The sequence below is a fragment of the Gopherus flavomarginatus genome, chromosome 4 (assembly GCF_025201925.1).
Source record: "Gopherus flavomarginatus isolate rGopFla2 chromosome 4, rGopFla2.mat.asm, whole genome shotgun sequence".
Taxonomy (NCBI): Eukaryota; Metazoa; Chordata; order Testudines; family Testudinidae; genus Gopherus; species Gopherus flavomarginatus.
The window spans coordinates 5,220,061-5,244,507 of record NC_066620.1 but is presented as its reverse complement, the minus strand read 5'-3'; the positions used below and the strand labels follow the sequence as shown (position 1 = coordinate 5,244,507).

General features: G+C 40.0%; 2 protein-coding genes across 5 annotated transcripts in view; both read left to right on the top strand.

Annotated features, from left to right (window-relative positions):
* Positions 1-24,447, top strand: part of XRN2 (5'-3' exoribonuclease 2) — a 496,353-nt gene that overhangs the window by 357,590 nt on the left and 114,316 nt on the right. The window lies entirely within an intron of this gene.
* Positions 1-24,447, top strand: part of KIZ (kizuna centrosomal protein) — a 97,867-nt gene that overhangs the window by 70,985 nt on the left and 2,435 nt on the right. The window contains exons 12-14 of one of the 3 annotated variants that reach the window (XR_007774108.1): positions 12,754-12,853; positions 16,003-16,038; positions 22,065-22,105. Coding sequence is in view for 2 of the 3 variants with exons in the window: in XM_050951295.1 (XP_050807252.1) it covers positions 12,754-12,853; positions 22,065-22,105 (141 nt within the window). In the remaining variant the exon portion in view is untranslated. The remainder of the gene's footprint in view (positions 1-12,753; positions 12,854-16,002; positions 16,039-22,064; positions 22,106-24,447) is intronic. The other 2 variants (XM_050951295.1, XM_050951296.1) reach the window with 2 other exon arrangements.

The window sequence follows — 24,447 nt, the reverse complement described above, 5'->3', positions numbered from 1 at the left end:
AGGCAAAATCAGACGTACCTCTTTGTGCAAGCAGACACTCTTCATGTTTTTCTTATTAAATGTTGGAGTCACATATAAACAAAAACAAATATTACTATTTCTCTCTTTGTGAAACTGCTGAGAAGCTTTAATCAATATTCAAATACTAAAATACCGGAAAAATCATTTTAATAAATTGACCCCTGTGCTTTACAATCAGTTCATGCCAATTGAGGCCTTGCTTTCCACACCAGTTCCAGCGTGATTTCGTCAACTAGTGTTCTGTCATTTTCTCAGAGCATGAGATATGGGAGGGATAGCTCAGTGGTTTGAGCATTGGCCTGCTAAACTTACTAGGGTTGTGAGTTCAATCCTTGAGGGGGCCATTTAGGGATCTGGGGCAAAAATTGGTCCTGCTAGTGAAGGCAGGGGGCTGGACTCCATGACCTTTCAAGGTTGGTCCCTTCCAGTTCTCGGAGAGTGGTATATCTCCAATTATTTATTTATTTATTTATATGCCATTTGAAAGCTAGGTTACTTCTTACAGATGCGATACATCTTCAACCCATGATCTGCCACAGGTTTCAGCTGGCCTTTGTTGATTTCCTGACCCTTCTGGTAGTTTTTTAATAAAGTACCTGTAAGTTTTGTCTGTCTGCTTGTCCTTTTACACTCTGAGCTTTGTGGCCCTGGAACACTGAGCCCACTTGATGCCTAGACTAGAATTTTCAGACTGGTTTTACGAGAAAAAATTTTGAGCTCAGATTAACCTTTTTTTAATGGTTAATGTCTCTGATACTTTGTTACAGTTTTTCTGTACTACCTATACTGAGCTTAATGCGTCCAAGCTGAGTCTTGAACACTCCGTTCACCACTTTTCGATGGGGATTCATTGCAACAAGGTGTTGAGACCTTAGAAGCACTTGAGGCTTTGGGGAATCGTAGCTCTCGGTGGTCTTTTTGCCCTTACTGCCAATATTGAGTGGAGGGGCTTCAGCGTGTTTTTTATGAAGTCTGTGTTGAAACTTCATGGTTACCTGACAAAGCTCCCAGGCAGTTTGTTTTATTCCTCTTGTTCTGCTTTTGTTCCAAAATGTTCTCTTCGCCCTTGCCACCTGTGAAGGAGTGTCTGTGGCTTCAGAAAGATGAGAGTGACTGCTATATACTCTGGCTTGGAGTCAAGTGTGATGTGTGTGGGTGCTAGGGGTGACCCAGAGATAATCTGTTTTCATGAAGAGCACCTTAAGCCTCCTATTGGTAACCTGAAAGTGCTTCATAGGATTCGTCTTTTAAACAGAGGCCTCAGTTGTTCTGCTCCACTGAACAATTGGACCTAACTTCCCAATAGGACCAGCCGGTCCACTTCAACTATCCACATTGAATCTAAGATCTCCTAAGTGTGTAAATGCTTTGATACCATCAGCACATTGCCACACCAGGGTGAAGGTGCTGAGCTCTGACTCAGTTAATGAGGCATCACTTCCATGAAAGTACCAAATACAGAAGGTACCATGTGAGAGCCAGACACCTTCTGATGCATCACTGTAGAAGCTCCAAACTGGAGCTGCAGGATACTCCTCTCCAGGTGTAGCAATTAGAGACGAAGTTAAGGAATCTTGATACCTTGTTGAGTGAACTGTTAAGTGCGTTAGGTTCGCTAGTTTTAGTATCTCAGAAATAATAGTACCATCTCAATACCATGAGAGCACCATCAGAAATTGCTGGCCAGGGCACAGAAATTGATTAATCAACTCAGGCAGAGTCATTCTTTGTGCCAAGACCCTTTGGACCATGAGACTGAAAGTCTTTCTGCAGCTGGTGTAGATTCTTTAGAGTGGGATGAGGGGAATGTTTCTGAAGTTAATGAGTGCTCTTTGGACATGGATGAAGCTGTTTTTATCTCTACAGCAAAAGATCAGCAAAAAAGTGACTCTGCTCTAATGGGTTTGTTTTTCTAGCAACTTTTAAAGAAGCTAACTAAGACAAATGGACTTCATTTAGTTACTGTTCAGGTACCTCAGGTGCCAAGATTGACTAGTACCTGGATGAGGAGCCCACTTTGAATGGGGTTGCTGTGACTTCCCATCCTATTCTTCATGAGTTTGCTGGAGAACTTTTGAAAGGTGCCTTGGATCTCCTTCCCTTGTCCTGGTTGATTGCGGAAAAAATATACCTTATCTGAGAAGACTTCCAGCTGTATCTTCCACTCCACACACACATTCGTGATTGAGGTAGCTATTGCCAATGGGAAGAACAGTTGAACTCACAGCAGTGTGCCAAAATCCTGAACTTGATGATGGGATTTGTTTGATAATCAGGTTTACTATTCTGCAGCTACTACCAGGTCTGTGTGATCAAAGGGCAGATCAAGCTAGGAAGGAGGTTGTTGATCTGTCTTGGCAATAGGTAAAATCATACTTTGGTGTGAACAATAGTTATCAGAGCTGCTTCCAGGCCCATCAAGATAAATTTGGGGCCTGGTACACCATGTTCGCTAAGGCCCCACCCCCTCCCATTTCACCCCTACTATACACTGAGCTTTAGGGCTGATGGGTTAAATAACAGACATTACAGATGTTTTGGGGGCCCTGATTCAATTGTCACCCCTTTCCACACTACTTGTCAGAGCTGGCTGCTTCCTCAGGATTAGATGCCCAGAAGTATTCATGTTTGCAACAGATTCAGAAAAACCTTGAGGGCCTTCCATTACTTTTAGAACATAAGAACGGCCATATTGGGTCAGGCCAATGATTCAGCTAGCCCAGTATCCTTTTCCAACAGTGGCCAATGCCAGATGCTTCAGAGGGAATGAACAGAACAGGGCAATCATCAAGTGATCCATCCTGCATCATCCAGTCCCAGCATCTGGCAGTCAAAGGCTTAGGGACGCCTAGAGCATGGGGTTCCATTCCTGACCATCTAGACTAATAGCCATTGATAGACCTATCCTCCAGGAACTTAGCTAATTCTTTTTTGAACTCATTGGCCTTCATAGCATCCCCTGGCAGCAAGTTCCACAGGTTGACTGTGCATTGTGTAAAGTAGTACTTCCTTTTGTTTGTATTAAACCTCCTGTCTAAGAATTTCATTTGATGTCCCCTGGTGATTGTGTTATGGAAGGGGTAAATAACATTTCCTTATTTATTTTGTCCACACTATTCATGATTTTTTAGACCTCTATCATTTTCCCCCTTAGTCATCTCTTTTCCAAGCTGAAAAGTCCCAGTCTTTTTAATCTCCATATGCTTAATCATTTGTGTTTCCTTTCTCTGTTCCTTTTCCTAATTCTAATATATCTTTTTTGAGATGGGGTGACCAGAACTTCACACAGTTTGGGTCTATCATAGATTTATGCAGTGGCATTATGATATTTACTGTCTTATTATCTATTCCTTTCCCAGTTGTTCCTAGCATTGTTAACTTCTTTTACTGCTTCTGTACTTTGAGCCAATGTTTTCAGAGACCTATCCACGAGGACTCCAAGATCTCTTTCTTGAGTGGTAACAGTTAATTTAGACCCATCATTTTGTATGTATAGTTGGGATTGTTTTCCAATATGCATTACTTTGCATTTATCAACATTGAATTTCATCTGCCATTTTGTTGCCTACTCACCCAGTTTTGTGAGATCCCTTTGTAACTGTTTGCAGTCTGCTTTGGACTTAACTTTGAGAGATTAGGTCAAGGTTGCTTTTCAGAAGGCAATAGAGACTAACCCACTCAGTGATCTCTGGGCTCGCAGTGTCCTCATCCTTCTCCCATGAGGAAAGGAAAAGGCACCTGCTAAGAAGATGTCCGCATTCAGAGCTGCCCATTACCTCCAACTTTTTTCTCAGGTCCTCTGGCTCAAGAGCAGTTGCAGAAGCCAAAACAGACTAGGTCCCCTTTCTCAAGGCATCAGTAAACCAAATAGTTTTCGAAGGGTTCCATAGCAGTTAGCCAGTCAGCCATTCTCAGTAGTCTGCTGGAACCTTTATTTCAGAAAGAAGCTTCAAGCTGTCTGCTTCTGATGGCCCTAGTTATGGTGGATGCCTCACACTTTACCCTGTTCTTCCTCCTGGAAAAACTGCTGTGCATCTGTCAGGAAGTGATGCTGCATGAAATCAAATCTCTCCAAAGAGAGAGTGCCTCTCTGGGTGGCAAACCCTGCGTTGTGGAGAAGATGTGAGCAATTCACCTGCCCCTCCATGATAGTAGAAGTGGGCTTTTTAAACCCTTCTCGAAAGGAGAAAATTGAAGGTTTTTACATGGAAAGTCATTTTCCTGAGAGCCTTGACTTAAGCTCACAGAGGGCCATGTTATAATACCCTTCTACTAAGTAGCTCCTTACTCCACTTGGACTACTTATGGCATAAGGTATTATACAGCATGAGCAAGCGAATCAGCCTGGCCCAGAATCAGTAAACTTTTGGATCTAATAGAGGATATTTCCACTGCAAGAAAAGACCTGCAGCACAGCCACAGCTGGCTCAGGTCACATGACTCAGGCTCATGGGGCTAAAAATTGCAGTGTAGATGCTCTGTCTCAGGCTGGAGCCCAGGCTCTAAAACCCTGTGATGGGGGCAGGTCTCAGAGCCTGGGCTTCAGCTCAAAGAGCAATATCTACACTGCATTTTTTAGCCCCGGAGCCCAAGATGGCCAGGTTCCGAGACTCGGCGCTGCAGGTTTTTTACTGCAGTGCGGACATACCCATAGTGACTGATCCATATTATATCAGGTTGTACAAGGATAAACTGGTGGATGCTATGGATTCATCCTCCATTCTAGTTTCTTTCGTAAAGATTTTCACCTTAGAGAGACTGTCAAATATAGGCTTTGTACTTTTTTTTGGTGCCTGCTTTATGAAGCATATAAAAGACTTGAAACATAGAGAATACTAAATCTGTTGTCTTGGTTTTGCTGGAGGACTGCATGGAGGTCTTGTTTGTGCCTTGTGAGCTGACTCTGTGCCTAATTGAAGGGCCAGGATTGTTCAATCTTTAACAAAGGTAGCATCTCTCCCAAATGTTTGATTGTGTCTTTGAGTTAAATAGATATTAACAAAGATTCAAAGAGTTTGAATATAAATTACTTCCTGATTCCAGTCATCAGATTTTACTTGTTGGCATCTTGAATGTCATAATCCTTCTGTTCTCCAGGTATCTTTACAGTCTTCTCAGACAGAGTAAAAAAGACCTGAATTTCTAATGTAAGAATAGGCAGGGGGAAAAAAATCTTTAAAAAAATAATAATTTTTTTTTAGGCCTTCCTCTCACATCCTAAAGAAGATAAAAGGGCACAAATCCAGTTTTGTTTTGCTTTTCAGGTTGCCTTTAATGAGCCAATCATCCTGCCAACTTTTTTCCCATGCCTGCACATCCTTCTTGGTGAGGTCCTTCTTTGAACGTGAAGTTAAAAGGTTCTTGGGGGTTCCAGTTGGAGTGGACTACTAAAGGCTTTAATAAGTCTTCCCAACTTTTTTTGTTTCATTTGATATCATTTCATTAGGAATCGCTGTTATGAAAAAGTTTATGTGTAAATGACTGCGGATTGCATTTTTTTACTGTTGTGCTCTGACAGTCCTGCAGTGGAAAGGTCAGAGCACACATGCTATCTAGAGAAGTTTTACCTGCTAGCTGCAGGAGTGTTTTGGTACAAGGCATGCGGGTCTTCCTACGTATCTTTGAGAAACGCTGAAAGTATGAACTTAGTTTTGAAATCTAGGCAGAAATGCCTGTTAGATCTTGCAGTCTTCTCCCAAGTGTTTTTTTTTTTTTAACTCTCTCTTGGGATTTTTTGAATTGGCCAGTCTTTGAAAGTTTTTGCTTTTGTGAGAGCATGTCCTTTAAGCTTTGTCAGTTTATGCTTCTTGTTATGATTAGAGTTATCTTATATCTCTCTTCATTAAAATAAAAAACCCAAACAGATGCTTTCATGTTTCTTTGTTGGGTATTGGCCTGCTTTTGGACACTGTTGAAGTGTTTTATCAGTGTTTTAATGCTGAGATTTCCTTCAGCTCTATATTCTCCAGAGAGTGAATCCTGTGATTGATATTTTTTTAAAAAGGGGAAAATATTTTCCTCTAACTTTTCTTCTTTGAAGGTGTCACATAAGATTCTTATTTGCAGACCCATTTCCCATCAGAGTTTTGGAAATATTCTCACCCTGTGTGTTTGTCTCTCTCCCTGCCTCTATATTAAGGGAATTTAGTGCTTGTAAAAGGGTATTGGATTGACAACACAAAGTGCTCCCCACAAAACAGCACAGACAGCAGCTGCACACATTGGGGAGCACACTTCTACCAGGGTTAGGGTAGATAATAGTGTGTGGCGATTTAATCCTTGACTACACTTTTTGAGACTACCAAAAATGTAACAATCACAATCAGTTGTGGTGGTGGAGGTTATTTAGATTGCGTTTGTGTAGCACCTAGCAAAGCGGAAGCCCAATCAAGCCCTTAAGTGCTACTGTAATATAAATAATAATTATAATAGTATATACGTTATTATAGATCATTATATATGATCTATAATAATTAACAAGGTAACTAAAGCTGTAACGTTTGTCAGTGGTTTCCGATAGTGTTAATTTCAAGGGATGATTAACTTTGAAGGTGACTATTTAGATATCAAGATTGCTAACTGATATTGACCAAAACATGCAAGAAAGGAGAAAGATAATCATGTTACCAAGAAGAACTATTGTAAGTGACATTTCATTTGGATACCCCAAAGGGGTGGAGATTGGTGTGTGGACACAGCTTGCTGAAATACCACTGCTTCCCCCACTCTTCTTCCCCCCTCCCCAATTTTACCTGTGTTTGTGTGTAGTTTTAGTTAATGTTATTGCCCCCCATACACACCCTGACTTTGCTGATCTAGTTTACGGTTTTATGGTAAGTATGAGTGAGGGTTGGAAAGTGTGTGTGTGTTTTGCTGAGAGATTGTGTTGATTTGTGCAGGCGGTGAATGAGGGGGGTGTGCTGCGGTGAGGGGCTACATGTGTTTGGGATTATTGTGAGTGGTGGTGGTATATGGGTGGATTTGAAAAGCTATGGCAGTTTATTCTTTCCTCTGGGTCCTAATCATGTTGTCCTGCTGTGTGCCCGAGGGATTTCCACTTCTCATGTACAAGGAAGGAGGGATTAGTGTCAGCCACTTCTGCAGCAGTGTCCCCCACCACCCTGCTCTGTGTGGGATCAGGAATCTGCACAAGGGGAGTGGCAAGCAATAAACAGGTACAGCTGGAGGATATGAACTTTGTTCCCCAGCTGGGCTTCCATAGTTACACCAGAAAGGATAGGATAGCCCTAACCTTCCACAGCCCTCCGCGCTTTAAAGGGGGTCTTGGGAAAGCTATCAGTTGAGGAGGTCCTGGTAGTGTGGCTTCATTGTTGTGGCAACTGACAGACTGGGGGCTCCAGGGATCCCATGTCAGGGCTGAAGCACAGAGCCTATGGAGGGGTGATCCCTGGGCTCCATGGAATCCCCGAGAATCAGTAGTCTTTGAATTCTGTTGGGGACAGAACATATATCCCACTCCTTCACCCTCCACCTTACAGAACAATTTGGAAAGAATTCCTTGTGGAGATGCTCTGTTTTCCTCTCCGTTTTGCCCTTTCATGGATTTTTCTTTTGTGAAAAGTTGTCTTTTGGTGCTATGGTAATTAAGTATTAAAGTTGTACAATTAAGCACTGAAAAGGCAGGAGAAGCAAAAGTGAATGTGCAGCCTTAACTCTGCCCCCTGTGTGTGTGTCTGTATGCTTAATGATACTCTTTAAATTGGTAGTTGCATGTTACCTAAGATACACACAGACTTTAAGTTTCTAACAAGTATTGTATATAAGGGTTTAAGGAGAAGCGTGCTATTACATCATTGAAGGCGCCATTGTAGTGCAGATCGTTGAGTGCTCTTTTTACATTTTTGCTTTTGTTGACTTTTGAGTGCTGTTCAGCCTAGTGTTATGTTAGCTTTTTGCATTTCATAGGTTTTGATTTAGTTGAGGGACTTCTGCCACATGATATCATTAGTGTGCTAGACTTAGAGTTTTAGCCCAAGAGAGCAGCGCAGACTTTGGTTTTAGATAGTGTTTCATACTATCCCAACTCTTGCTTTCCTGTACTCAAGCTGTTCTTCAATACAATGAATAAGAAACCTATTGGGACAATGATTATGCTGGAAAATACAGCATCCGTTACCTGTTTAGCAGTAGTCCACATGTAGCCTTAGATATGATGATCTGTTTTACTGGGGAAGCGTGATTGCCAACGGTGGATTATTTTCCAAGGGACAATGTTGAACTAAGCCACAATTCTATAAGGAACGCAACAATTGAGTCTTTTTCTGGCTGCTGTTAGATTTTGTGCCTTTACATTGCATTGATTACCGATGTTTTGTCACAATGACGAAACACTACAAATGAATATAATTATTACTACTTACTTGCACTGCGATAAACCCTGTTGGCTAGGGATCAAGGCCACATTGTATTAGGCACTTGTACGCTTGTAATAAGACATTTCCCATAACAGCCTACAGTATTGGCATATGACAAGAGACAAGTGGATTCCACAACCAAGTGAGAGTTAAGATGAGGTGTGAGCAAAGTCATCATGTTTATATAATAAGCATCAGCAACTGCCTGCCCCCCCTCCTCCCGTCAGATGTTTTGTAGGCATCGCAGCAGAGATGGGTTTTAAGGAAGGATTAGAAGAAAGATCACGTAGTGGATTTAGATTAAGATTTAGATTTTAAAGGGACTTCTCACATTCGTAACGGGTGAGGTGCAAGAAAGTACACACATGCTTGTGGAAAACATGGGCAATGAAAGCTGGTAACAGTAGGGCAAGAGTGGGGATTGATGGCACAATATTGTATTAGAAATGAAAAGCAGGGCAGAGCTAAGCTATGAAGGGTCTTAAGGGTGAAGGACAAGTAGTTTGTGTTTGATGTGATGGAGGAGAGGAAGCGAATGAAGTGATGCAAAGAATGGCTGAAGGGTCTGGTGAGGGTGGTAAGATTGCAAGTGCTGATGCTAGAGCAGTGCAGAAGGCAGTACTCAAGATGCAAGATGTTCAAGGTCTAGACTTGAGTTTTAATAGTGTGGGCAGAAAAACGAGGCTGTAATTTTGAAAGGTTGCACAGGAAGATGGAGCAGCAAATAGAAGTGGCTTGTATGTGTGGATAAAAAGAGATATGCAAGTCAAAGATGAAGCCCATCTGACAACCCTTATGAGACAAGAGAGGGGAGGAGATGGGTGGGAGAAGAACAAGGGCCCATTTTTGACTGTATAAAGTTTCAGTTCATGGCTAGACATTATGATGAGATATTGAAGACTGGTTAAAAAGAGTTTGAGCAGATGGAGGGTGGTTTGGAGCAGAGAAGTAGATTTCAGTCATCAGGGCAAAGATTGTGGTTGAAGCTATAGTTGCAGATATCCTCCAAAGATGAGGTGCAAAAGCTTTAAAGGAGGGAGCCTAGGATGGAGCCATATGGGACTCTCACCAAAAGAGAGAGAGAGTAGATGAGGACCCACCAAATGAGACACTGAAAGAGCAATGAAAGAGGTGTGAGGAGAACCAGAAGATGGTAGAGTTGCAAAAGTCCCCTGCTCCTCTCCCCCATTTGCTCCTTGGCATTTAAAAAGTTCCTTTGAACCTGGATAAGTGTTGGGGTTTCTTTGCAGAATTTCAGCCTGAAATGAGGAATATTCTAGGTCTAGCACTCCATCCTTCCCCAGCACTCATACCAAATCTTCTAAGAATGTCCAAAAAGCATATTTACCTTAATACGTAGTGCTCGCTGACCTGTGGTGGTGATACAATGATGCTAATATAGAAGTAAAGGTCTTCATGGGAAAATGTAAAGATTTGAACCCATCCAACCTATTTATATCCTGCTTGCTCAGTATATGGTTAAAGCTGATGTTAATATCCCTGGCTACTGCTGTTAGATGATGAACTGCCGGGACTACTTTTTATTAGAACTTCAATCGGAGTTAAGAGGTCTGGAAAAATGACACTTGAGCTGCAGTTGCTTTGCTGGTGAGAATAGTTAATTGAGCAATCAGAAGTCTTCCCTCCAGTCCCCCCAGATCTATGTTCCATGGATGCACATGGTTCTAATTTTCAGCCCTGCCTACTGTAGTCACATACATCTGAAAATCAGGGCTCCGATTTGGCCACTGAATAGCAGTATGGCATAATGAGACCTCTCTCAAGCTGCTGCCTTATTCTGCTGAATCTTAGCTTTCATGTATAAAACAAAACCAAAGGAAGTCTCTAGCTGTCAGGTTTGCAAAGAAAACTTCAAAAAGCTGAAAATAGTGTAACAGCACCCAAGATCTCTATGTGAGTCTGCAGAGAATATGCAACAGTAGCTCGGGGAGGTGTGAACTGCCTCAGTCCTCTCAGTGAGATGTTTGCTCAGATGCCCAATGACATTAACTATTTACATAAGAAAGGCGAGAAGGGTATCACAGATTTGCACTATTTACTGCGAGTGGTCTTATTTTGGTGCCACAGTTAGGCTAGCATCTGGGAGAGACCACCACATATTTCCCCCCCAGCTCCAGGAGGCTAGTAGAGCCCATGGACCTATTCATGCCACACTGATTGAGAGGCAAGATCAAGGAGCTCAGAGGACATGCCCAGTCATATTTTGCACATCTGCATGACCTACTCTCAGGGGCATTGAATTCGATAGAGTGGAGCTTATTTCGTGGGCAGAGCACCACGTTTTATTTCTCTATTGGCTCTCTGTTGAAAATACACTCCATTTGTTCCCATAAACGAGGCGTGCCTACAATGTTTGCTGCATGGGCAAGATTTGTTGACCCTAAAAGTCCTTAAGATCATACTTTTTAATTTAAAAAAAAAAAGCCAAAATCTTCAATCTGTTTTTTCCCCTGTGCTCTTTAGAAATAAAGTGATTCCATTGAGACCTAACTCATCCAAATTGGATGAAAATTGTAGTAATACTTCACTGCTCAACGAAACATATAAATAAACAACTTAACATTATAAAGCTTTCCAAAATAAAAGCCCCTCTTTCCTTGATGCATGCCTGTCTCCATTCCAGTACTACTGCCTGCCGCTCTAGCTGCTTTCACTCTCAACCAGGAGCTCCTCTTTTGATCTCCCACGGGTACATGTGCTTCTCTGCATGTGTTCTTCAGTGTTTCCCTCGCAGCAAAGTTTCTTTTCGTGTCACCAGCTCTTTTGAAAGTGGTCAGACTTCTCCCCGTGAAGTGTCATACCGCTGCCACTAGAACTCCTAGACTTTACCTCTTCTCGTCTTCCACCGTGAATAAGATTTTTTTTTCTTTTTTTGACTTCTTTGTTGGAAGTGCGTGACACACTGTGAGGAGGGTTTGTGTATCTTAAATCCGTTAACAGACTTGTATGCGTGATTCAGGTTATAGAAACTGTGTCTGATTATGACATGCACATCCAGTTGTAAGGGGAAAATCTGTCAGAGCCTTAGAAATTATATTTTATTCTTTTGGGGATAGAATTACATTGGTAAGAATTACGTTGGTAAGAGTTACAGTTGTTCATATTTTGGTTTTCAGTTGTATCTCACCTAAATAATGTTTAGGGCCTAAATCTCATTTACACTAAATCCACTTTACAGTATAAAGAAGCCTTAAAGTGAGTGTACTGTAATTTGAGAATCAAGCCCTGTAGTTCAGAAATATTTAAGAAAAGGCCTGATTAGATTGGAACTAAGTTGGTATATAATTTATACTCATTGAAGCACAGAGAGGAAGTGAGGCATGTAGAAAAAAGCAAACCGTTAAAAGAACCTTAAAATACATAATTTGTTGTCTGTTTAAGTCACAAAATTAAGTATTTTATAGAAGTTGAGAGGGAGCAGGAATGACATAGCATAACAGAGAGAGAATTGTAGCCCTCTGAAAATAATCCAAATAGAAGAGGAAGGCAAATAGAAATGTGCTCGCTACCCAGTGACCTAAGTAAACAAGACTTCAGGAAAAGGGAAAATAAAACAATTGAGAGAAAATATACATAACAGTGAGATTTTGCTTAAGTTGACATATGATGCAGTGCAGCTATTGGAACAGAATCTCAGTACCCCAAAGGCGTTTTTTCTAAAATTAGTTAAAACGTGCAAAACTACACTAATCCTGTGCAGTTATTTCTACAGATAACTTTCTGCCTGTCCGAAGAAGATTGTGTGTTGTACTGTTGTCAGTTCTGCCAAGTCATGAGAATAAAACCTCAGGTGTAAAAACAAATGGAACAGAACTAAAGTATGAGTCAATTCCTTGTTTCACCGATTTACAGAGGCTAGGAATAGCATGGGCAGGTTTTAAATAGAGTCCCATGTGGTAAAAGGGATGAGCTTTGTGGGTCAGGGATGAGGATTTTTTTATTTTGTTTTACAAATAAAGTAAGCTTACCTCATGGGAGTGTCCCTGTCCAAGCAATGGTGATTGAATTGGCCAGTTTATTAAAAATAATATCAGGGACACATTTTGCTAGTGCATTCTGTTCCTGCGTCACTGTACATTTTTTAAATAGACCCTTAAAATGGTATCGCTTTGATGCTCTCCAATCGTACTTTCTTCCAAAATAGCACAAGAAAAACACATAGTGAATAGTTATTCTATAATATGTAGTATTGATTTCAGAGTCCATGACACTTCTTTGTTCTCTGTTGCTTAAATAATATGTGTTTCCATTGATTTCTGTAAGCAAAAGTTACTGTGTGGACTACTTAATTAAGTGTTTGCTAAATGTTTACATTTGGTGTTTATACTTACCACAGGTTTGAATATCAGTAGCAATAGTTTCAAGACCAAGAAAATCAACAAAATCAGTTCTGAAGCTAGTTTTTCATCTAGTGAAGGAAGAAGTCCTTTGTCAAGGTAACGTCATTAGAGCATTTCATTTCTGAATGGCTTTAGCAGAATAAGAAGTGCCAGTAGAAAATGAAAAAAACCCTGAATATATATTATTTTGTTTGTGACTTGTACGAGGGTTAAGGTTCGTATTTGTGTTTATTCAATATAACAACCTAAACTTTAGTACACCTTAGAAAATATTTGCGCCAAAGTCAGGTATTGTTTTGCAGCTGTTGTTTTCTCATTTTAAGACTCAATTGACATCTCAGTGAACCACAAATTAGCGTGTACAGCTGCTCTCAGTAGGGCTACTTAGAGACCAGACAATAGAAGTTGTCAGGAAAAGGGCAGACATAAAACATAAAGTCTCGAAGAAATAAAGTGGCATGTTTCTTCTTGTAGATGTAGCTGAGAAGTAAAGTAACTGAAGCTCAATATGTATATTTTTAGAAGTATTTGATGCTAAAGTATTTGCTACTTTTTTTTCTTTTACTTTCAAATTGAGTATGTTTAATTAATGACCTTGCCTTTTTCTTAAAGGTGCAATTTATCTTTTTAGATTGGTAAAACTGCAGCAGTTCCTTTTGATTCTTTGAGCAGTGTGATGTTAGATGTTCCTTGAATTTGTCATCAGCATGAAATACTAATCAAACAGTGGCAGTCAAATTAGTGGTCAAGAAACAGTAGAAAATGGAATATAATACAACTATCTCCTGAAATTTTAGCTTGGCTTTAGATTGTTATCTGGATGCTTATTAAAACATCACAGTAAGTGGGTTCTGTTAGTATGTGGTTCCTTGTCAGAAAACTGCCATTTATGACAGCAGATAAAATACTTTAAAACATTTTGATGAATTATTTAATCCTATCTAAATTTCCAGCATGTTTATGTCCTTTTGTACTTCGTAATATTCATAATGATTTTATTGACATTTATTGTCATAGGAAACAGTTCCAAGATAATTTTAGAAGAAATCTGAATTTCTTATTTTGTGCTGATTTATATTTCATTTTAAAAAACCACAAGAGTTTCTCTTATTCCAATGCAATAAAGTTAATTAATGTGAAATGATTAAGACTTGTGTAAAATATTGACAAAGTAAGTTTTTGCTTTTGTTTAAAATAAAACTTACCATTTTAAAATGATTAAACTTTCCTGTATTGTAACCTAATTTCTATTTGAGAGACTGATAACTCTAAGCAAATAAAACCTAATATTATGAAGTGCAAATGAGTTTGTTTATATATATATTTTTAAAGCCCCATGTTTATACATTTTTGGTTAGCCTCTGTTCCCATTGACTTCAGAGAGAGGGATCAGGCCCTTAATGTGATTATAAAAAAGCAAGTCTTAGGTCTTTTAAGAAAATATGTACAATTTAATGAACTATGCAAAAATATTTTCAAGCATTAATTTTACTTTGTTTGACATGTTACAGTGCTGGTTTATAATGTATGTTGGCAACTTTGACCATTTATTTAAATGCTATTCATGTACAATTCCTTAGTCTTAATTTTACCTTTTCAAATTCATATGCACACTAGGCAGATTTTGGAAACCATTTACTTTGCCTAATAATTTCATGCCTTTGGTCTCTTAGAAGTAAACATTTAGAACTAAATCCTGGATTGAGATATTTTAAAAGCTTTTTTTATAGTAATATCATAAAGTTGTTTTCCCGAAAAACTTAGAAATAATAGTGCCTTTTCAACATAAAGTCTATTAGTAACACTTGCTGCTGGACACTTGACATCTGTCTTACAAAGCTATTTGGAAGCGCAAAGTAGCCAAAGTAGTATGAAAGAATGGGAAATAGAGAGCTGAGGTGGTTGCTTATTTGTGGTGGGGATGCAGTGAAATTTCTTAGAGCCTAACATTTAAGGATTCCACTTATTGCAGTCACTTCTTGTGCTTTATTGCTTTTACAAGTGGTCTCGAAACCAGTACTTGAGAATAAACATAACAGTGTAGTACTGCTGTGGTACTTTTTAAAAATTCTTCTTTGCTCTATCTTGTCACTGAGCTGATGAGTGACCTCGAAAAAGACCCTGTTGGACCTAAATAAAAAAAAATGGCTTCCTCTGATGTCCTAGAGACAATAATTATGATGTGCCAGTTAAGCCCAAACTACAGCTGAGGGATTTTACTTTAAAGCAGAGGCTTGGGCGCAAAAATGCATTTATAGCTCTTTGTCTGGCACCTCATTATGTGTGGGCCTGATTCATTAAGTAATTGGTTTGCAGTTGTTTACATGAGTATTAAGGCTTTCTATTCAGCAGCCTTTGAGAGATACATTGTGCAAATGTTGCATGTTATGAATGCAGAATGAGGGGCAGAGGACCAGTCCTATTGGCTAAACACTGCACTCTGTTGAAAAGCAAGAGAAAGAGATTGGGTGCTGCTTTGCATAGCAATGACTTTCTTAATAAGCTTTACAGATTAATACACACAAGCTATAAAAGATGCAAAGAGATACTCTTAGCACATTTATACATGCTCATTTCACTATTATGGTACTGGAGATGGAAGAATCGAGTTCTTTCATATTCAGTTTTTCAGTGCAATGTGTTCAGTGCATGAGACTTAATAGAATCCGATATTTATTGTATTATAAATCATGGGGAAGTAGGCAGATCTGCAACAGTTTATTATTAAGGATTCTTTCAATGTAAATCTTTTTCTACTATTGTATTTCCTACAGCAAAATCATTTTGTGGTTGAGTGGGGATGAAAGGCATAATGTACGAAGGAGTGAGTCTTAATAGGAAGCTGCTCTCTGAGTAAAGACCACTTGTTCCCTTTTGTTCAGAGGTGCATGCCATAGCTTCCTCTTCTCCCACAAATATTGTCCTGTTTTGCCTTAACTATAAAACTATTTTTCCTGTATTCATTTACTCTACCAAGAATGTTTAAACTGCCTGAGATGTAACTTTAGTTTGAAGAGTATAATATTTTGCCAAAAGAAAAGAATGTGTTAAGTAATATTATTACTTGGGAGAAAAGGTCATGACTGAATCTCTCTAAAGCAGAGGGCAGAACACGATGTGTGTGGCATTTTGTAGTCCTGTAGCAACAGAATCAGCCAGTGGAGGTCACTAGCATTCTGGATAATTCTGTATTTTGATGCGGGCAGTTTATTTTTCTTAGGCTTGTTTGCTTTGTCGCATTTCAGAATGATCTGAAGATTAAAGATAAATTGTAGACTAAGGTAACCAAATAAGATTTTTAATTTGTGAACATATCAACACTCTATGAAGTATTTTTAATTGTGATTAAATTGTATTCCGTAATCCATTATATTCTGTACGAACTATTTCTTAAGCAAAAACTGCATTTTTATTAATTTTTTGTTTATTCTAAGTAAATAATCTGCCAATTGCAATTCATCCTCTTAATTATTTTATAAAGAAGTATTTAATAATGAGGGAGTAACTAATGCAATCTTAAATGCCACAGCATACTGTATTGTAGGTAGCCAGTTTGACCATCAGGGGGCACTCAGACTTTGCTAAATTAAAACAGCTTCCAAATTTCATCCTGCTTTTTGAAGTTAATAATTTATACTGTTTTGAGGTCCTTAATTTCAGTTTTCTTAAGTTCTTGTCAATTTTTAAATTGATTTGTAAGAAAATTCTTTGTTTTGTCTGAAGTTCTAAGGAGATGCTACAGAATTTAGGTATGAGGCTATGAAGTGTATATATTTCTAGAAAGTTTACATTGGCTTAAATAATGATCCAGAACCTTGAAAGTAACAGGACTTGAGTATATTTAGTCTAGATCATTTATCATATTTACACCTCTCTACAGAGATACATAAGAGAATGAATGTCTAACTAAGATATTTGATTACTGATTTATTTTAACTTATTAACTTTATTTAGTTGTATAATGCTTTTAATCTTCTGAGCTCTTTGCAAAGAAGTAAACATTTTATAAATAATTGATTTCAGGGCTATTTTTCTGACATTGTAGTGTAAGCAGGACACATGCAAAACTTACTGTAATGCATGATTTCTAAATCTTCACTATATATCATTAGTATCTTATGTTGACTAGCCAGGACCTTTCATAAAACTTCTATATAAAGCAAGTTGATACTAGTTCTATACAGTTACTGAGACTTTTTTCTTTCTCGATTTTATATTTTGTGGTTTTGCTGTTAGCAAAGGAAACAGGATGCACTGGGTGAAAATTCATCCCTCTCAGCACAAAGCTAGACTTACATGAGCATTGTGCATGGAACTAAGTGGTAGTAGAAAGGAAGAAATTCCCACACACCCTGAACTCACAGCTCTCCAGCCGCCACTGTTCCAGCCTATGCTGTGCAATAGCCACGACTGCCCTGCTGAGTCTTTTGTGTAGAGGCTTTGAGATATGCCCTAATGCCAATCTGATGGCTCATGGTCCCTACACCCCCTCTTCTCCTATGGTGCAGGCCTATTGAAGTCTGGCAGTGAGAGTCCCTTTACTATACACGGAAAATGGAGGCTTTCTCTGCACCCACATCATATGCTCCCCTTACACAGGCCAACCGTGGAGTTTAAATGGTACAGCAGGCCTTGTATGGGCCCTGGGTGAATGTCACCCTTTGTGCATCAGTTCTTACAGGTGTAGCGTGTGAGGGTAAAATGTTCTGCCATAGTCTGCCAGCTTGATAACTAGAAAGAGAGTCTGGTCTTAAACATAGGTTGTCTCATCATTGATCTTTATATCATAATTCAAATGTGATTGCACTTGGAAACCTTAGTTTTAATGTATTCCTCAGTTTTATTATTAATGAAATTATTATTGGATGTAGTTTACAGAAGCAAGATTCATGTCATAATTCTCTCTGTTTAAGTTTCCATTTATCTTTCTGAAGTACATTTGTCTGGTTTTTCTTCAGAAAATGATTGATTTGAAGTAAGCCAACTGTTCTTTTTCATGCTTATTGAAAGTACAGAAAAATATCTTCATCAGCTGCACCTATCTTGAATGAGTTATTTTTCCAGAGGAAATAATAGCCCAAGTTTTTATTCTAATTCACAGAAAAAAAAAATATGACCACCCAGGAATAGAGATATTTGGTCACAGTATGGAGATTGGAATTAAGTAGTCAGGCTTGCATTTTATCAGTGATAAGCTTTTTTAGACATTTTTGAAAAATGAATAATTTTGGAGAAGGACCACAACTTAATCCCAAGTCATTGTTGGAAAGAAATTCTATACCTGCTATCTCACACTCAGAGGGTTACTAAGAACTACCTTGTGAAAAAGAAACAATTCTATTTGTCTACCACATGGTATTGTGTCTCAGCAATGTTTTTGCAAGATAGATTCACACAGGCTTCAAGCTCTTTTACAGGATTAACCAATCTACTTCCAGGCATATTTTTATGGAATATCAATGTTTCTATAACTAGGTTCTTCTCAGTTTTGTTTGTTTTTCTGATGGAAGATCTTTTTGTTTTCACTTAACATCCAGTATAAGGGTTCAACTGTTCTCTGCCAGAGATGTATCCAGAGATGTATCCAGCACAGAAATAAAAGAAAGTTTTCTGGTTTTCACTGAAACTTTTTTGACTTGATTCACTCTATTAGTATGTACCAAAGGGAATCTAGACCACCTCTCTCGAAATTTTCTTTAATTTTATATTCTTCTTTAGACACTTTTCACTTCCTTTTTGTTTCCAGAGCATCTTGCATATAGGCCCTTGTCTTATCAAATTAAATAGGCATCAAAATAGGAGATTTGGTCTACAGAAAAATAGATGAGGAAATTGGCATTTGGAACTTAAACTGCTTTTTGATAGAACCTTGACATCTTTGGTTCCATGCTGGGATGCATTTTAGAGAAATTGAAGCATGTAGAGAGAGATATGCGAGTCTATAAATTTGCCTCAACTTATCTCCTTTACATAGACTTTTACAATTCTTCCCTAGCAGTTTTGGATGATGATGATATGCTTCCTGTGTGGATGATGACTGTCAGAATTGTATTTGCTGATTCAGAATATAAACCTTCTGGACTACAGAGAGCTTTTTATCTTTTATCTGCATTGGCTAACATTTAATTTCAGGACGCTGTTTAGGAAATGAGGCTTGTCACATTTTCTTTTTGCAACTCTGAATTCAGAACAGTCAGTAGTTTTCCACTGTCCATTCCTCTGGTCTCCCATTTCCATTTGCTAACAATGCCCCAGCCTTTTTTACATGTCAGTGTTTTCAGAAAAGACTTTCCAAATTTGTCCCAGCATTCTGCCAAGCCTCTTCTGATGCCCTTTTCAGTGGCTGTGTCCCTTGCTGTCCATCCTCTGGTCTACCACATCAAGGCCAAGATCCTGGTTTCCTACTGCTGCTCTGTGCCTTATTGCTAGTGGGTTCTGGTTCTAAAGTCAGTGCAATCAGCCATGGGAGAATCATCCCAATGGGGAGAGATCCTTGGGTGCCTAGAGCCATGTGAGTGGCTCTGACACTACTTCTTTCTCTTCTGCCACCATAGAAGGGGGCCAAGGTCCTGCAATTGTGGCTTCCCTATAGCCCTGATCATCCCTGGCTACTGTATCCAGGGACGGCTCTAGCTTTTTTGCCACCCCAAGCACAGCAGGCAGGCTGCCTTTGGCAGCATGCCTGCAGGAGGTCCCCGGTCCCATGGATTTGGCGGCATGCCTGTGGGAGGTCTGCTGGTCCCGGGGCTTTGGCGTACCCGCCGCCGAATCCGCGGGACTGGCGAACCTCCCGCAGGCAAGGTGCCAAAGGCTGTCTGACTGCCGCCCTTGCAGGGATTGGCAGGGCACCCCCGCGGCTTGCCACCCCAGGCATGCGCTTGGAGCGCTGGTACCTGGAGCTGCTGCTGACCCTACCGTCCCCTTGAGGCCGTGGACAGCCAGCATAACATAGTGCTGGCTTCATGCTGCGTTAAGTTCTGCAAGGGGACCACTGAAACCCAGCTAGCTTAGAATTAGGAGAAAGTAAAGGCCAATTTTCCATCCATGCTACCAAGCTGTGCAGTGTGACCGTCAGGCATACTCAAGGATCTGGGTCCAGATGATCAGTTCTGTCTTGTATTTATTTGCGCTGGGCCAGGCAAAAAAAAAGCCAGGCACAGAGAGGCATCTTGAACTCTCTACCCTGGTGTAATAAGAATCAGCCCTCTCTTATTGATCATGGAAGATGAAGAAGCAGACTGAGTACAAACAGAGGCTATCAGCTGATGATTTTGCTTTGCTGAAATACATGAACGATGAAATGGTTCTTGCACAGCCCGTCACAGAAGTCACCTCACTCAGCAACAGGTGGCAACTGATTCTGTCCCAGGAAAAAATGATGCTGCAACCAGAACAGCATCTCCTGAAATCCATTTCTGTAGCCTGAATCTGTAAGGTGTCTGGTGCCTCCTGAGCTCTACTGGGGACTGTCAACTTCTAAACTAAATGGGAGTTGAGGGTACTCGGCACCTTGCAGGACTGACCCTTAGCCCCAGATTTAGCAAGCTGCCCCTTTACAGCAACGCGTGCAGACCCCTTCTTGAGCATGTGCTTAAAGTTAGGCACATCCTTTAAGTTCATTGCTAAATGAATAGGGATGGCCGTCAGCATAAGTGCTTTGTTGAACTGACGCTGAGGTTGTAAAGCTGAATGTCTAATGAACCTCACCTTGAGGGCAAAATGTTATATTGGTTGCTTTGTGTGTGTAAGAGTTTTTTAAATTCATGACTAAGGGTCTCAGATGGATTTCGTTTGAATGGTATAAAATGTAAGATTAATGCTGTAAGATTAATAAATTAAAATAATTTGCTTTTACCAGATGTCTCGACTGTTTGGTAACTAAACAGTTCTTTTGCATTTGTAATATACAACATCTATGAAGGTAAACTCTTCGGTTTAATATTTTGGTTGAACTTTAACTGAGACATTTTTAGTAAGGACAGCTACCATATTATAGACCTTCTAGGATTTTTGCCTAAGTTCAACAGAAATATAAAATAACCTATTACACGACACAACATATTTCTTTTACTTAAATGGGTAAAACATGTTATCGTTGTAGTGTAATGAAACTGCCCTCTTGCTTTTCAGTTCAGTTGATCTTTTCAGTTGTTCATTAGCAGATCGTAGTAAATGTAGCCCTGGTTCTTGAGCCTTTGCTCACCAGTGGGATTACTTGCTTGAGTGAGAATTTGCAGTGTAATTAGACAGCGAAACGTGTAAGATAGCACATTTTCTTTAAAGGAGCATTCAGAAATTATTTGTATAAATGTTTTGACATTTAGGATATTTCACTGACTCTCCTGTGATAGCAATTAGAATATTTCTTTTAAACCCTTGGCTTTAAATCATTATCTTTAGGATCTCTCTTTTTTCGTTAATGGAATACTACAGGTGTATAAAATCTCAGTATAATTGATTTAAGAATAAGTCCTGCATTAACTGCCATGAGGGTTTCAAACTGACATTTGTTTATATTTCAACAGTTTGAACAGCCATATCACAAATATCTTCCATTCAGTCTTCCTTACGAAAATCAACTGAAGCTTTAGTTTTTAGTGCTTATCACAGGATTGTTAATATAACAGTTAATTCTCCTACATCATTGCCCCCATGTGATTATTTCACAGCACCAACACAATACACATGCTGCACACAAAAGATCAAAATGATTCCAGCTTGTTTGAGAGATTGAAAAGGGTTTGTGATGCTCTAGACACAAGATCAGTCATTTAACAGAACAGAATTGCAACTGCATATGCATCAAGGTAGATCAAAGGCGGCCGAAAGGCTGCACATTTCCATAGGGACAGGGGTGATGCTATGGGAACCCAGTAGCTAAGTTGTAAGAACAGTTTGGACAGCAAGGGAAATCGGGAAATTTGGTGGGGATTGTTTTTGTTTGATTGTGTCTTTTTTCTTTCCTGTCCTGTATTTTAAAAGGTGCAAAGGTTTCATGCGCAGCAAGGACATTCAGGGCCAGATCCTCAGCTGGGTAAAATCAGCATTGATTTCAATGGAGCTATTCTGCTTTACTCCAGTTGAGGATCTAGCCCTGAATATCATTGCTGTGCATGAAACTTTACCATCCTGTGTTCTAAAATGCCTTGACCCCTTTCTTTTTGTTTTTAATCCAAAAAATAGAGATGCAGTTCTAGAACTTAGTAAATTTACTATCTTAACTTGGGTAGAAGCATTAACTTGACTCCTAAACTTTTAATACTGTTTTACCATCTTCTGAATATGTAAATACCACTTTGTTTTGCAGGAACACAAGCAAAAGGAGAATATCCACTATAAAATCAAAAGGTGAGAAACAAATATTATGCTATTTAGAAATGTCTTTCTCAATGTAATTTATATTGTATATGCAAGCCAAAGTAATGAGTCTGCACCATGGATAAGAGAGGACATGATAAAACTACATAAAATGATCAGTAATATTGAGAAGGTGGCTCAGGAGCTTCTGTCTACCCTGTCTCATAACAGAGGAACCAGAAGTGATTCAATAAAAGTGCAGATTCAAAACCAGTAAAAAGAAATCATTTTAAACACAATGCATAACTAAGCTGCGGAACTCTCCGCCACCAGATGTGGCTGAGGCCAAAACCTTGACTAGATTCAGAAAGGACTGGACATTTATTTGGATAACAAGAATGTCCTGAGTTATAAAAGTTAATGCTAACAAATTTTAAAGGAGTATTAAACCTCATGCATCAGGGTGTATGTCAATCATTAACGATTAGGGATTAGGAGGAGATGTAATGTAAAGGGCAGATCACGCCACATCTGACCAATGAGAGGCTTCTTGCATCTTTCTATGAAGCATCTAGTGCTGGTCATTGTCAGACACAATGTACTGAGCTAGATAGATCACAGATCTGATCTGTATGGCAATTCCTCTTTCCCTCATCAGTTGCAATACTCTTGCTGTGTAACAGGGAGCTATCACATTCAGCCTAAGAGTACAGCTATGTGGTGTGCACCACTTAGGGGCCCCCTCCACTCGCCTTGAGCATCAGATTGAAGCGAGTGGCTCTTACCTTTCATAGTGCTGGACGACTTCTTGCTCCTGCTTAATGTCCCTTCTCTCATCTCTGCCGACATTCCACTTGCTCCCCTCCAGCCTTTTGCCTTGTGGCTCCCCTTACGTTCTTCTCCCACTCTCCTATTTGTGCCTTCTTCCCTCCACGTGTGTGCCTTTCAATTTCCCTCTTCCTTCCAGGCCCTCTGTGTAATACTGTTTTTCTCTGGAGCCTTTCAATCACAGTCCACCAGGCATAGCCTTGTAAAGAGTGAAAATCACCCATGAAACAAAAAATCTACATAAGCTCCCAAGAGACACAGCAAATTAATCTAGTCAACTGATTTGTTCTTTACAGGCAAACTTAGCCTCCTTCCCTTGCATCTACTGATATTTCCCCATTACACCCACCTCTGTCTGTCTTTTTTTGTTGTGCTTTTGATCTAATTCATATCATAAGCCTCTTGCAAACGGAGCCTTGGCAATTGACAAAAAGGATCTGAAGACATTAACTCATAAGGAACTACAGAAATAAAAAGGACCTTTATGGCTTTTGGTCCAAAGAAGTTTTGTAGGACCTTGGGACTGTGCAGCCTCAGAGACGAAATGCAGTTCTAGGGGGAATGTTCCTTGTTTTGTGGATATGAAACACGCCTTTAGTCATCCTGGGCTGTCTTTTACCCCAAACAGACCTGGACTGCTCCCACCTTCTGGCAGCAGGGTTGTTTTGGATGCAGTATAAGACTCCACTGAATATACCCAAGTCCCTGCCCTGGAACCAGGTTCAGGATCGGCAAGATCCCAGACTTTGTACTGCTTAGCCTATCTCGAGGGTCGCACTTCAGCAACAAAATAAAGCAGTCACTTTCTGTGTGCCAGCTCACAAGTGAACACGGAAATCCGATGTAGAATTGCCAGGGATGTGTTTAGCTATTTCCGTAGCTGGGTGCACAAATATATGTGCGCAATGGTGCATTTTTGCATGTGCGAGTGAGCTTCCTTTTTATAGACCAGTTGCACAATGAATGCCTTATTCTCCTCTAACGTCGGTTTTACACCAACATAATGCCATTGCCTTCGGTTGAGTTACCCACATTTGACCTGCTGTAAATGAAAGGAGTTTCGGGACCTGAGTGTTTTGTGTCTGGAGTCCACCTTTATTGGCTCTCTAGTCCCTAACCACAGAGGCTGTATTTTGGAGTGGGCAATCTGTGCTGTAACGGGGGATGCTGTTGACGAATCTTGTTCTGAAGTGTGCTGAAGGCTCCCATCACCGGGCTAGGCTGGTCACTCCCCTGCAGTGGAGCGGAAAGGCCGCGAGTGCCAGATTGTGGAGTTTAGGTGAGGGAAGCTGGATGATTTGCCCCCTTTGTAGCATCCCCAGTTGACGAGATGAAGCTTCAGACCGCTCCCCTGCTGGAAGGGACTAGCCTGCAGGAATTGTGGGCAGCAGATGGTTTGTATTTTTAGTTATTGCCCAAAGCACTACGAGCTCTGAGGCCTTTTTAATAGAATGAATGAGTTAAAAGAGGCCACTTTCCTTTGCACTGCTGCCGTATCCCTGCTCCCGTTGCCCCAGCAGGATAGTATGGCTGCTGTGCGGGCTCCTGATAGCAAGCAGCCTGCA